At 42.4% G+C, this 15,868-nt stretch overlaps 1 protein-coding gene across 2 annotated transcripts in view; it reads right to left on the reverse strand.

Annotated features, from left to right (window-relative positions):
- The window catches only part of IGF1R (insulin like growth factor 1 receptor), a 183,084-nt gene that overhangs the window by 48,736 nt on the left and 118,480 nt on the right, over positions 1–15,868 (reverse strand). The window contains exons 3-5 of one of the 2 annotated variants that reach the window (XM_075858234.1): positions 6,392–6,695; positions 4,016–4,158; positions 861–1,005 (exon numbers count right to left, since the gene is read on the reverse strand). In XM_075858234.1, coding sequence (XP_075714349.1) covers positions 861–1,005; positions 4,016–4,158; positions 6,392–6,695 — 592 coding nt within the window. Of the gene's footprint in view, positions 1–860; positions 1,006–4,015; positions 4,162–6,391; positions 6,696–15,868 lie in introns of both variants that reach the window. The other variant, XM_075858233.1, reaches the window with a different exon arrangement.

A 15,868-nucleotide genomic window follows, 5' to 3' on the forward strand; every position in this document is an offset into this window, starting at 1 on the left:
CATAATAATAATAAATAATAATAATCTTTCTTTATATAGCGCCAACATATTACGCAGCACTTTACAATTTAGAGGGGACATGAAACACAATATCAGACATTACATAGTGACAAAGTTCATTTACAATTCAAATCTGGGGAGTGAGGACCCTGCTCGCAAGAGCTTACAATCTATGCCCCTTGCACAGGAGCCCCTGATTCTCATGCCTAGCTTTCGTGGGAGAGAACAGGTTTCTTCTGTGTATCAGAGTGAAAATATAAATGATAAATCTAGTGGAATATGTCCAAACACCGGCATTCCAGGGTTCAAAAAACGAAGCAGATTCACCTGTTCCTGACATGAGTCAAATACCATGCGGGGCCCAGGAAGGTTTAGCGGGTCAACACTGTTAAGCCTTATTCACACTAGCATGTTTCTCGTCAATGTGCTGTCTATTCTAACAGCGGGCAGCACACTGAACCATGCAATTCAATGAGGCTATTTACACATCCCTGTTTTTTTTACGGCACCCGCGTCTGTTGCGAGAAACTTTTTCGCAGACTAGACTCGCCTATAAAAGTCTACAGGTGGGTGAAAAAAAAAGCAGGCAGCATCCGTGTGCTGTCCGTTTCTTACACATCAGTTGCTAAAAAAATACAGAGGGAAAAAAAAAGTGAAATCAAGAAGTGCTCGCAGAGGAGAAATACGAACGAGAAAAACGGATAACACACGGAATCCACATGGACAGTACTATGCATGAAAAACGGCTTTTGTGGATGCAAATGGGACACACTAGTGTAAATAACGCCCTATGGAAAAAAAAAAGTGTGCTAATGTTGAGGCGGGAGACACAATCTTCATTGCATTAAAGCGTCACTCACCCATCTGTCTGGTTCTCTCCATTGATGTAACGCAGGCTTTTCAGGAAAGAGAGCGACACCAATGCATGAGAGTGGCGGATTTTCACATATCCGGTCACCGTCTCGATCAGCCCCAGGAAGTTCTCCAGCTCCGCAGCAATATTTTCTAAATCAAACATACAGACAGAAAGCATTTTTATCTACTCACATACATGTGTTTTATATTTAGATTGAACCTATAAACCAGCAAGAAACACTCAAATCAAAACAGTTTTATATGTTATTTAGCGTGGATTATTCAATAGTATAAAATAATGGACGGATTCTACAGCTTTTATAGCACCAACATATTCCACAGCGCTGTACATCACTTGTAACTTCAATTTCGATCCAGTATGGATTATTTTATTATAAAATCCAGGATTGTGGTTTGGTGTCCACTCCACGGGACCGTACTATTAGAATGTATATACGACAATCAATATGTACCGCTTATGACCGTCACATATTTCTGGTTTTGTTTCCCCTAGCATTGTACATAAACGCCGGTGGGAAACGGATGCCAGAACGGTGCCCATACTTTCCTATGGGAGCAGTTTTGTCATCTGATGCATCAGTTGGGACGCTTGACGTGTCTCTATGCTGGACGCCGGGCCGGTGCACAGCGTGCATAACGGTCACCAGACATAAAACCGCTGTTATATGTCAATCCAGCATTATTACATGGCTCTGCCATATACGTAGAAATGATTCACAAATTATTGCATGAAATAAAGATACCAGAGTTAGGTGGCAGATATCGCCCGTGTTTTTAAAATTAGCGCCGATCGACAATACAGCTTATTGTTCACTTTAAACGGAGCAATGATCTTTCAGTATGGGGGCCGTAACTACGATCGCTCGTCCCCATGCATTTGCATCATGTCGGCAGCACAACTCCGTTTGCCGACTAGCGATAATTTTTTTTACGTGATCAGCCGATGAATGAGTTTGCTCGCTCATCAGCTGATCTTTGCCCAGTTTACACAGGACAATAATCGGGAATGAGCGTTCATATGAAAGCTCTTTCACCCTATCGTTCTGTATTTGAATGAAATAATCTTAGCATCCATTACATTCAATTAGGGGTGAAGTAAACTAAAGTCTCTGAAACCCATGATGCAGGTCAGTCGCCCCCCCCCCCTCATCTATGTAACATTATGGCATAGTATAAAAGACTTTATTCAGTACTGGCTGTTGTTTACACTATGAAGCGTGGACTGTAGTTCATTTAATGTGATTGACAGCTGCCCCCCTGATATGCCGCAGTCCTGAGTCAGGAGGTCTCCGAACACCGCCAACAATATAAGGGCCATTACAGAACCACAGGTGTTGTGGCGCAGCTTTCACAGACTGATCCTGAAAAGCTAATCTGTTTAGTTCTCTAGATAAATCCGCTACTTCAGTATTATTAGCGGACTCGGCAGACTTGCAGTTCACAACCCCAGGAGAATTAGGTGATGACCTCTTCGTAAGCTGCACTAGTGACCACGCTGACTGTCACACAGATGTACCAGAAACAGAGCGTATAACAAGCTGACCCAAAAGGACTTACAAGCGATACCTATGCTCTTTATCGGTGGACCCAAATGATGGAGGGGTAGAAACTGAGCTGCCTGTGCTAAGGAATAGACCAGGAACATCAGCACATACACTCAAGAGATGATGTATATAGTCCAGCAGATACTACAAGACTATATAGTGGTGATTAAGGAGTAACTTTTTAATAAATTATTCACAGAGAACACTTCCGATTAGATGTACGGTTTACCCTGAATGGGAAGTAATAAAAACATAAAAGAAACACTCTCTCCTAAGAGCCCATTTGTTCATCTGGGCACAGCTTTTAATACCTTAAAATCAGAATATCCGGCTTACATGCAGTAAAATGAGTGTGGGATTCATCATGTGCCAGAGCAGTGTCAGAGAATTGATAGGTACGGCACTGGAGTGGGATGCTCTTAACCCCCCATTCATAACTTTATGTATCCGCTGGGCTTTCCAAGAATACTCCACATGGGTGCCAGTAACAAGTCCTGAGCTTTCAGCAACCTCTCTCTTGGCACGAGCGGCACTATTGGTTGCAGTCTCGTGTTGCATGAGTTATCAGAGCTTCCTCCTGAATCCCACATCTGCTATTTCTACATCTGTACCCTTATGCAGACCTAACTACAGTAACGCTGCAAGTGAACGAGATACACGCAGCCAAATAAGAGTCTGACATGCAGCCAAAAGGTAACTGGTTAAATGAGGTGCGATAAAGGTGCAAGAACAAGGCTGTCTTTGTTTTATAGACTATTAGCAATGTCCAACAAATAGAAAACATCTGCTGACTATCTCGGTTATGGTAGCAGTTTATATAGGACACACTAGCATTGTACAGAAGACTAAACCTTCCTGAATTAGGACAGCAACAAACGTACGAACTTGGCCAAAGAGCTTACAATCAAGACGGCCAAATAGCGACCCGGTAAATTAGTATTAGGATGTAGCGGACTTATCTTGGAGTAGTAATTTAAAGCCTGCTGAATGAAGGCCGGGGGTGAGAAACTGGAAGATGTCCTAAGTTCATTTGAAACAGAAGGGGAGGGGGTTGCTATATGTGCATAGCCAGCATGCAGAGATTATCTTGCTGACACTGAGCTGGCTCACAGGCCATCATGAGCAGCTGTGCTGGGGAGGGCGGCAGGACGGGATCCAAAGTCATCACTGGACGCTAGCTGTTTCCGCAGGTGTCAGATCCTACCGCTTTGTTATTGTGTGTCGCAGCCAGCACATTCCTGCTGCCACCTGGGACGGAGCCCTGTAACCACATGTAAACAGTCACCTAGCTCTCCATAGGGCAATGGTACGCTGGTCCCAAAGAACGTCACTATCCGATGTGAAAAGGGAATACCAAGGACAAAAACAACTGCAAAGAAGAGCAAATAAAACCACCTACTACCAAGAGGAATACTACCGTCAACTTATTAATCTATACTTCGGAGTAACACAGCTTATTTGTTTCTGAACCATAAAATGGATATGGTAGCGTCCTAAACAGTATTTTTTTCCTGTAAATTCCATTTTCAGAAAAGAAAATTTCGCAAAATAATAAGTCAAAGTACTAAATACAGCCACAAGCCTGGGATACTCACGGCCCTTGCGGATGTTGAGCAGCAGATTTCCTTTCAGCACAGTGCACCCTTCCAACATCTGGGCAGACGTGACAGAGTCTATGGTTTTCTCCTCAGAGTAACAGATTTTTGGACACAGTCCATCACAGGGACTGCAGAACATGCTGCTAGAGGAGAAAAAAAACAAAAAATCCCCCCAAAAACATTAATCACAATAAAATTATATGCTCCAAATAAAATCACTTAATGCCCTACTCTTTACTGGCAGAAAACAATCCAAACCTAAACTGCATTTATATGGGACGCTTTCGATTCATTTAAATAGCAAAAGGCCTGTTTTCTACTACAAATAGCGCCACTCTAGTCCATGGACAGTGTCTAGTATTGCAGCTCAACAACGATAACTTTCGGGCTACATAGAGAAGAATGGCATTATTTCTAGGGGGAGCCATTTTTTTCTGATCCCGATCAATCTTTTTAAAAGTAAAGAGCCCATCTAAGGCCTAGTTCATATCACATGAAATGGCCCACATTTGAAGTATATGCCGGGAAAGCGCTCAGCTCCCACGTTAAATCATCTTTCAAACCTAGGTTTAACAGTGGCATCTGTCATCATAGACGAACGGTATCCATTAAACAGATACGTCATGAACTGGGATCATGAACGTTGATGACGCATCTGTTAAACGGATACCATTACAGTCTATGACTGATGGATGCCACTATCAGGCTTCCGTTTAACATGTCCATCACCCATAGAATGTAATGGTATCCGTTTTAAAGTTTAAAAAAAATGTATACGGCGCGGTATAGGTTTTTTCACGATAGGGATCCATTACCCTGACTGAGGCCTATGTACGGCGGAAGCTTTCCTAACATACACACTAAACATAAGCAATAACTAGATGTGAAGGGGACCTAAGGCGCTGTTTAATTCTTTGTCAAGGCTTCTATGGATAAGTGCCCCGATCTGTTTTTTTTTAACTAAAGTATATTGGTCGTTTACAGATCCCATTAACGTGAGACCGCTCGTATTTCTGTTTGTTATTTACTTTTTTCCGCTATTCCATGAACGGAGCAATAAGCTTGCGGCATGGACGTCCAGTGCCCGGAGGTAACCGGAGAAGCTTATCGGTGCAGGGTCCAGGTGTCAGACCCCCATTGATCATATACCGATGACCTATCCGGTGGATAGGTCATCAGCTGTCCGGTAGTGGACAACCCCTTTAACAATCAAGATACAATGGCAAAATTATTGGACCATTTACTACTAAATCAGCAATGACTCAAGGAACTACAGAGAAGGGAAGGAGCAGGTGAGCCCATGTGAGCAAGTGCTGTCAATTTGTTATTTGTTTCTTTTTTCCCCACTTCATTTACAAACTATCAGATTTATGTACAAACACTGCAGTTTATTTATTTGATATATTTTCTTGAGAGGTTTGATGGCCCATTTGCGACATGTAAATAACTTTATTCACTGTACAAAGAAAAGTTCTGCAGCTTTCTAATATACTTTGTGTTTTCCAGTTCCTCACCATTATCTCCGCTTGCGGTTAATGAATGGTCTGAAAACACGAATAGCTGAAAGTTTCTGCAAGTGTATTCAGTCTAGACAATCCTTTATGATCTAAAATTCTAAATATATGAGCAGCAAACATTTCCCTCCTGTTTAGATTGCTTTGTAAAACATTTCAGTGGAAGTAAAAACATATGGGCCTGGAGCCCACAATATTTAGTACATAGAACCTTCCCAGATTATAGTAAGGCTGGATCAAGGCGGGCGTGTTCGGTCCGTATATCGGCAGTATTTCCCAGACCGAACCCAGTACAGAGAGCCGGGCTCCTAGCATCATAGTTATGTGTAATGCTAGGAGTCACTGCCTCCCCGCGGGAATACTGTCCCATACTGAAGAAGTGACTGCTAGAATCGTAGACAACTATTATGCTAGGAGCTCGGATCCCTGTACTGTGTACAGTCCTATAAATACTGCCGACATACGGACCGTATTTTACGGACTGAACACACCCATCTGAAACCGGCCTTAGGGTGCATTCAGACATTGCAATTGAAACCACAAAACAAAAAAAAAAAACAAAACCACTGCATGTAGACTTTACCGCGATTTGCTGCATTTTCTACAGGTGAAACATGTTACGCAAATGTGTTTCAACCACACCTTTTGAATACACCCTAAAAGGGGAGCAGGACTGTCGTTTCAGCAAAGGGTCATATGTGCAAAGCTAGCTAGCAGATATAAACCAAGATAACGTTATAAAGCCCATACCCCCAAAATAAAACATTTCAATTGAGGTGTCACTCATCTTTACATTTTTAAAATGGCATTAGATCTAGACAAAGGGCAGTTTCAAGAAACGCAAAGAATTCCTAGTTACCTTCCATTGATAATATAGCCAGATGGACATTCATCTATACATTCACCATTGTGGATGATAAAGGGGTTCGCTCCAGTATACAAGGTGTGCACATTGGCACAATCTTCCAAGGTAATACAGCGCCATCCCTCAAAGCTGTAGGTGTTCTCAGGGCAGCTAGGGACGCATCTGCCCTCATAGTAAAAATGTTGGCAGGCCACACAAGCACTGCCATTGTTCGGAGCAGTGCAGCTTCCCAGGCATTCTTGATGGCAGCATTCATTCCGGTCTGAGCAAGCTAGCTTCCCGCACTCACTGGGGCACACTGCAAAGACAAGACCAATAAAACATATCAGAGAGGGAGACAACTTTTTTTCCCAAGTTTTTGTCTATGACATTATTAGTTGTAGTTCCTTAGGCGAGATCGACCATCTGGATCATATATCAATATACTGCACATTAACAACAGGAATTTATACACTATACGCAACCCCCCCCCCCCTAACTTATACCCAGTCCATAGTGAATGCTTAGGCTGGCTCCACGTGGGACGGAAATGCTGCAGGTTTTCCGCTAAGTGTGTGGGCACCCTTACAAATAATACTAACAGGAAACACAACAGGAATGTTTGTCAGTGTAAAAACAATACAAGGAAAACATCAATTAATTCATTATGAAACCCATCGTACCACCTTAAAAGGAACTCTAAACCTAGAAACAAATGATAAAAGTAAACAGGAGATATGTAGATTTGCCTTCACGGTTTGTCAGTCTAAAGGATTTGCATATTTATGAAACAAACAGTCCTGTAGAAATCCTGCAGAGAACGCTGTACGGCTTAGGCCTCATGCACATGACCGTGCTCGTAATTACGACTCGTAATTACGGGCACGGCCGGCCACGGGCAGCCGGCCGTTTTTCCGAGCCGTGCTCCCATTATGAAGTATAGTAGCACGGCCCGGGCACCTTCCCGTGAGAAAACGGGAAGGTACCCGTGGCCAACAGAAGTCTATGAGCCCGTTATTCCAGGTCGTAATTACGACCCGCAATAACGGGTGTTTTTACGGTCGTGTGCATGAGGCCTTAGTCAAGGGGGAAGGACTTTGCCCTGCCTGCAGTAGGACAAAAATATGGCTGACTGGAAAGGCTCCTGGTGCAGCCAGTTGTCTACAGCAAGACACAGGACAGTCATGGATGAACTCTTCAGACACACAGAGAAGATTTCTTTATATATTTCTCAGTTTTAATTGTAATAAGAAACAAATAGCATTAAAGAAAAAGGAGGAGATGTAGGGAGTATTTCACACACCGTTTTGAAGCGTTTCAGTGGCTTTTGCACATTTTGGGGGGCAAAAAAAGTTGCAGCCAGACGTTAGTTTAAATTCTAAAGAGAAATATGAGACTGTCTACATCTATAGCATTTTGGTTGGGCAGTGGCATATTTATTTTTTATTTTAAAATGCAAAATACTCTAGGTATGATGTTTTTTTTCTGCATTCTTCTCCGTAGGCTTCTCTATAAAATAAAAAACATTTTAAAAAAATGCTGCAAAAACGCATGTAAAAAAACTTGTTTAAAAAATGTTTGAAATAAAATGTTTTGCATGCATGTGAAGCAGGCATAATAAATCCTGTAAATGTCATTCAGTACACCAACTTCTCTACAACACAACTGCAGGAGACTGAAGTCCTATCTGGATCACATACTTGATGAACAGTTACATTTCATATGTATAGAAGGATCACACACATGGGAAACCTGTTGGCCGACTGCTCGTTCACCCAACAGCTATTTCTCCCACATCAACCATAAACACGCACACTCAGCCGAGCCTCCATGTGTATTTCAATGTGAAGAGGGGTCCAGCAGTGACTTATCTCCTGCAGAAACAAAGGAATGGGAGGCCCCATACACTAGATCACCAGAATTTTCGGCACAGTTTTCAGCAGATCTGACCATCAACTACAGATTTACACTATGTATCATACATAGACCAGATCCTCCCTCCTCCATACCGAGGATCAACAGGACCTCTTGACTATGCGTCGTCCAGCAAAGCCATGAAAAAGAGAATTTTTTATTTTTATTATACAACTATACCTATACAACTATACCTATACAACTGTAAAATTGGAGCAGCATAATTACTATCTAACTTTTGTCTATGCTCACTGAGCAGCAGGAATGGTAAATCTACAGATCAACACCGATCTACTGTTGAACACATGGTTTGCATGACCGCTGAAGCCCATATTTCCTGTAGGCAAACGTAATCGTACCTAATGAAGGACAGATGGGAACGCACAATTCTGAGGAATCTATGGGCCCTAATTGTCTATGTAAATCGGAGAGGCATGAACTATAGAATTGGGGGTACAGGTGGATAATCACCTCTCAGCAGGTTTAGCGCACACCAACAAAATCTCAAGGTCATCAAGAACCCCCCGATCCCTGCGGATTTCTACATAAAAGGTCCATAGTACTGTCACAAAACCTGAATTTATGTTCTACTAAACCGAACTTTGATCTTATGGTGATCGGCTTCATTTAGTAGAACTGCGGAAGTCAAGGTCTTGCAGCCTCAATATTTGACTATTATTACCAGCTGAGACCAGCTTAAAGGGGTTGTTCATGTTTAATAAATTGGTGGCAGTGGGCTTAAAAACACAAAAATAAAAACCGGCAACTGACTGTCAAAGCTATCCACAATCCTCTCACAGCTTCGGAGATTGAGTTTTTCCTACGGTCTACCTGTACGTGCACACACTGGTGACGGTGCAACCAAAATCACTGGAAAAAAAAAACCCAAGATGCATTTTTCGCTTGGTTTTACTGTAAACAGCGTTGGGTTCTTTTCAAGAAATTGAAGGACAATTTGCAGTGGATGCCGTGTTTATCCCATTGGAGAGGCAAAAACAAAGTAACACCGTAGAGTGTGCATGTAGCTGAATAAAAATATATTTTAAAAAATCCTAACATTTGGTCAAACACTAGTGGAGCAATATTTGTTTGAGCCAATAGAGTGTGAGTTATTAGGTTGCTTAGATCATCACAAAAAAAATAATCTGAAAAATTAAGTATTTAGACGCCAATAGGAGTATTCGGGTATATTCAGACGTAGCGGTCATTGCGATTTAGCAAAAACATAGCATTTCGATGCGATCTTGCAGTAGTCGTGGCAATAAAATGTGACATAACCGCTTCGTCTGAATATACTCGAGGAGAAGAGCAAGCAGCTTCTGAGAAACAAATCAGACTATTCATTCTTCCAGGCCCAAGAGGCTGACTTCAATGAGCATAAAACAGAAAAGTCCACAATGCAGGCACATACAGAGCAGCTCTGTTCCACCACGAGTCTGACACGGACACATCAATGGACGTACAATCCACCGTGCGAAGATTGTACTCGTGTATTGTTTATCAGCTGTGACGTGTCCATGTACAGAAACAGAGATCACAGGACAAGGGTTTGTAAAACACGGGCCATCTAAACATGTGTTTACACAGAATTATACAGCGGCCAATTATTGCCACGATTCGCTATATGCTGAATGATTGTACCAATAATTCCACGGAATAAATAACGGAGAACATTAATGATAAAAATATAGTTTAGAACAAAAAGGAGAACTCGATCCAGCGTGGATTCGTTTAAAAGGAAATAATATTCCAACTTTATTTAGAATAATAGTAAAATCCAATACATGGAGGGGTGGTTGCGTCAATGATAAACATACGCGTTTCGGACAGGTCAGCCGCTCCCTTACATAGGTAAATCCTGATATTCTCTATCTCCAACGATTGGACACTGAGTGAGACGCAGGAATTTTTTGTGGTAAACTTACCGGATATAAAACGCAAGGTGTTTCTTTGCAGCATTCATAACTTGCCACGTGTAAGGACAGGTCCGAACTGCGTAGGCTTATCATTGATGCAACCACCCCTCCACGTATTAGATTTCACTATTATTTTAAATAAAGTTGGAATATTCTTTCCTTTTAAACTAATCAGCGTTGAATAGAGTTCTCCTCTTTTTTGTTCTGATCTACACCGTGTGCCGTCACGTGGATCAGTGCGCAGTCTGAACTTCGACAACAACTGCTGAACTGGAGGATTCCTCCAAAAATATTGTTTATTGCTGATCTTTAAAATCGATCATGCCGGCAAAAAAAAAAAAAAAAATCACACTTTTGGTGGTTCGATAAAGCGGAAAATAAAATCCGGTTACAATACTAACACAAATATTCAGCCAAATACAGACAAAACAATTCATATTACGTCCTCATGTATTTTCAACACATACAGACGTGCTTGTAATACAGCTGATCGTGGCTTTCCACTCTGGCTTCTAGAAGGGGGCAGACCCCCTCCCCTCAATGACAACCAGATACCCCAATAGGGCATATGGAAACTGGCTTACTCAATGGGAGAAACCCTTTAAACTCGCCATATACACCGTTCCTGCACAAAATCATCGGAGACGGCTATTGGCAGACCACCCATGCATGCTATTTCAACAGAAAGGAATAAGAGGCTGCCAGACGCCCCTCATCTCCAATGGAAACAACCTGCTTGATTTTGGTTTTGACAAACAGAAAAATAAAATCTATTAAAAGCAGAGCGATACGCCGAAAAAGAAATATCTCGCACACAATTGAAGTGCAGCCAAGTATCTGGCCGTCCATGGCCTCTCGTACATATTTTCATGTAAAGATCATCATGATTGGAATGTCAATCAGAAACTGAGGCTTCCAAACACATCCTGACCAAACAAAGCCGTCAGATTTTTCTCATCCATCCGTCACTTGTGTGATGTAGTATCGTGTAGAGCGCATCCGTTCCTCTTGGTATATACCTTATAAGTGTAAAAGTCCCACTGCCCTTCTATGACTAACAAGTGAGGAATTGAGGGCGCTGAATCGTCTATATTTATAACTCATCCTGACCGTGCTTATGGCCTATTTCCACTCCTGCTTGCTGTACACAGAGCTATTTGAGGCATTGTACGCTGCCTGAACAGCGTAGATGGATTTCCTAACAAGGCAGGTCTGTGTCCCACAGGAACAAACCTCAAGCTGTCTGGTGCAGAGAGAGAGAGGGCCAAAATCAGAGGGGAGAGGCCCCCTGCCCTGCGGTTTTGGCAGTTATTCTGAAAACTGGTGTTGGTTACAAGTTTTGGGCAATTACACGCCTAGCTGGTGTTAGACGTGTGTCAGTACTCCTGACACAGTGGGCAAGCTCATAGCAGTCACCGGTTGGAAGCTTTGCACAGGGAGGGTAACTGGAGCACATGCCGCAGGATTTCACGTGTCTCCAAGGCTCCCAGAGAACTGAAATGATTCTGTGTTCCCAGGATGTGAACTTCTTCACAGGGGACTCATTGGAAACCCAGAAAAACATATTTTTGACCAATATGATTTGCAAGTGGCCTAAAATGCACCGGCAAAAGGCTACTCATAAGGAAAGAGCACACATCTTGGGCCTCATGCACATTGCCCGGTTATGGTTGTATTTTGTATGAAGCTGTAAAAGGGGCTGCCATTCAAGCCCATTTAGTTATATCTGCTTCTGGGAAAGCTGGATGAAAATGAATATGGCTGCTATTGTGTCTCGCACAGGCATCAAAAGCAGCAATTCCAGAATGCTGAGCGACAAAAATCTTTGTAATGCAGTAGTAATCACGCTTCACGTCACTATATAAAACCAGGTAAATATGGTCATCAGGACTGCAGCAATGCTGAGCACCAACCCATATAGAAGCTAGAACTGCAGCCATAATGGCTGTCAACCTACCTTTCCCAGAAGCAGACATAATGAAGAAATGCAGGTCCTATATTTACTGCGTGGGTGCTTTAGTAAGCTGTCCGGGTTAGACCTCATGCCCACTTCAGGTTTTTTTCTTCAGTGTGCTATCCGTTTATTTAACGGATAGCACCCGGACACATTAATTTCAATGGGGCCATGCACACTTCCATTGTTTTAATAGAACCGTGTGGCTGTTCCGTCAAAAACGGACAGGAGTAGGACCTGTCCTATTTTTGACTGAACAGTCTCGGCCTTTTCATTGATTTGGTCCGTGAAACAACGGACTGCACACGGAAGCCATCAGAGTGCGGTCCGTGCTTCAAGGACCAGTCATTAACGACCGTACGACGGCCAACGGAAGTGTGCATGAGGCCTTAATCTGAAATGCCATCACATACACAAGTTGAACCACTTCAGCTTTCTAAAAGTCCTGCTAGAAATGCAACAAAGATTTCTTAAATATATCTTAAAAGGTTCTACCTGGTAAGATAAAGGCAAATGGAGCTGCACAGAAATAATAGGGGAAGGGTGTGCCGCCTGTTAAAACAATGACTCAAGAGGTTCTCAAGGCTTAAAGGGAAGGTGTCATTAATTTTTATTAATTTTTTTAATCATATTGCTTTTAATATGATATTAACATAAATTTTATTTATTTGTGTTCTCCTTGTTCTACTTACTTTTACTTCTCTATGGGGGCTGCCATTTTTTTTTCATCTCTGTATGTGTCGATTAACGAAACATACAGAGATGGAATACGGCACATAAATCCTCATAGAGAATGCGAACGGGAGCTGTTCCATTCACTGCAGAGTACGCCGTCTGTGTGGCAACGGCGCATGCGCTGCTCCCACACAGACCAAAACAAAGCTCCTTCGCAGAACGAAATCCAGCGCCATTTTCATGTGGACCGGAAGCCGCTGCCGGACAGTAAGATGACGACTTCCGGCTGCGGCTTCCGTCCATATGTTCAAGGAAGCGAAGGTGCAAGGAATAGGAGTGGAGGCGGCAGCAGCAGGTAACTTATGTTCGTGTATGTGATGTGTGTATTATGTTCGAATTATACTGTCTGTAGAGCCCTGTAATCCTCCTACACTGTGCAGTCGCTCAGAAAATGGCGGCACACAGTGTAGGAGGTTTGAAGATTCAACCCCCTCCTTCTCCTGGCACTAGCCAGAATAAGGGAGGGGGGATTGTGTGAGGACACTAGAGAGTGTGTCTACCCAAATTTGCAGCATAAAGCAATGAGGTTGCTTTACCACATTGACCATGCTGCAATTTTGGGAACTGCTCCGTCTAGTGGCCAGCACATAGAAATGTTATAAATTAGAATCTAATTTATAATATTTCCTGACTTGTGAAAAAAATAAAAAAAATTAAAACAATGTGTAATCACTTAAATAATAATTGTTTAACTGCAAAAAAAAAAAAAAAACATTCCCTTTAACTTTATAGTCTTCATGAGGATATATTCACACGCTGCAGGTTTGTTGCAAATTTCTGCGACTGATTCAGTTCCTTGCATCTGAATGGGGTTGTTTATGCAGAATGTGCTGTGCGTGAATTTACCCTTCTGCCCCGGATTTCACCGCAAATCCATGTGGAAATCAACATCTGTTACTTGCGGATTTCACTCTATGCATTGGCAAGCGTGGAACTTGACATGCTGCGGGTCCGAATTTCCGCAGAATGCCATCAATTCCACACAGATTTTTTTGTTCTACATGTGGATGGGCTTTTTAAATCCGCACTGAAAATCTGCAGCAATTCAGTTGCGTGTGAACTCATTTAAGGTCATTTGAGGTAGCACACAGAGAAATTGAGAAAACCTGCACAGGAGCGACCGAATGACAGCGCAACCATGACAGTGAGCTTATTCTACAACCATCATTAGAAGTCATAGGAATAGTTTTACCCCACTTACACCTTCATCTTTGTCCACACCTTTCCGTGGATGAGTAGATCACTGCTAACCCACGAGATGACAAGACGTAAACAGCGGTGGCAGAACCTCGAATCAGTCTAACGTTAGATTGTAGCATTTTCTGGACTATCCGATACGGTTTAATAAACAGAACATATATGGGGGTTATCAATAATGGAGAATAGGTAAAGTGGTGGAGCTGTAGATTGCTTCAAACATTTTAAAAAGGGTCTTTGAAACATAAACGCTGGAATTCCATTCATTGCTATGGACAACTGCTCCACTTTTCCTTTTTACCAGTTTTGATTAATCTCCTCTATAGACTGTAAATTAGGATACAGGCCAAAATAGATGGAGCCTACAAACGCACATCTACATTCTTATGAGCCGCTTGCACATAAAATGGACAGGCTAAAACGTTCAGGGGAGGGTTGACAGAACTGGGGGGCTGAACTAGAAGCTGCGCATCTATCTGCTGAGACGTTATTGTAACACAGTCAGGGATTGTGATGGGAAGCTGAAGTGACGGACTTCTCGTAGGTTGAGCAAAGCATCCTAAAGCAATTCTTCCAGACTGCACGGTCTCCCCACTTATCTGCCACAAACAATCTACACAGGACTCATTTGCTAGCCCTGCGAGAAACATCTCAGCCTCCCAAAGGACCGGTGGTGGTGGTTGGGGGGGGGAGGGTTTGTCAGCAAACCTATATTTTTTTATATAAGCTACAGCGGAAACATTCCAATGAGGTCCCCACTGTATGGAGGTTTATATACACATCCATAAAACATAGTGCACAATGCAGGAGAACAAGAACAGAGACCATGTAAAAGTGCTCCATGTGTTACAGCCATCCAGGATAGGAAACGTTACAGTTCGTAGTATGAGCATTACAACAATTCACATGGAGGGACAATCTCGCCACAGTTGCCTTGCAAATCCGTCAACAAGTATCAGATGTTTTTTTTTTTTAAATCTATAGTCGGCAGCACAGATGGACGGCCACTTCTACTTTATCATTGCCTGTCAGGGTTGCCAACCGTCCATATATTGACAGACAGAACTTTTGTCCAATGACAATAATAAAAGAAAACAGCTGCATCTATGAAGGTGAGCGCTTCTGCAGGTTATTGCGATTGTAATGATCAGTAAAGCCATGTTCAGACGTAGCGGCATTACCGACAATTTTCAGTGCAGATTCCACATTGAAAATACGCTGAAATTTTAAAACCCCATCTAAAAATAGCGGGAAAAATCCAAATGGAAATCAGAGCATGTTGTGGAACATGTGGAAATTCTGCAGATTGTATAGGGTGAAATCCGCAGCAAATAAATCCACATGTAACACATGCCAATTTTGCCGGTGATTTGTAGCCAATTGCGCGACGGAAGGAGACTTCTAAGTGTGGACTTACCCTAAATGCTGCTAATGTGTTCGTACTAGTATTCGGACTATAGACCTATAGTTCTTCAGACCTTTCATTTTTTGCTAAATATTTAGAAATAAAAAAAACTTGTGTTTTAGGACATTACGATTAAGGCTACGTTCACCTCTCCGTTGGGGTCCCGTTCGGATGTTCCGTCGGAGGTTTCCGTCAGAACAGGACCCTGAACAAACACAAATTGACACCAGAGGTTTCCGTTTCCATCATCATGAATTTCAAAGGTGACGGATCCGGTGCCCATGGTTTCCGTTTGTTGTTTACCGAACCGTCAGTGTGGTTGGTGCAACTTTCAAAATACTTTATTAAAAATTATTTTTACTTTTTGAGAT

Source organism: Rhinoderma darwinii, chromosome 3, assembly GCF_050947455.1.
Source record: "Rhinoderma darwinii isolate aRhiDar2 chromosome 3, aRhiDar2.hap1, whole genome shotgun sequence".
Lineage (NCBI taxonomy): Eukaryota > Metazoa > Chordata > Amphibia > Anura > Rhinodermatidae > Rhinoderma > Rhinoderma darwinii.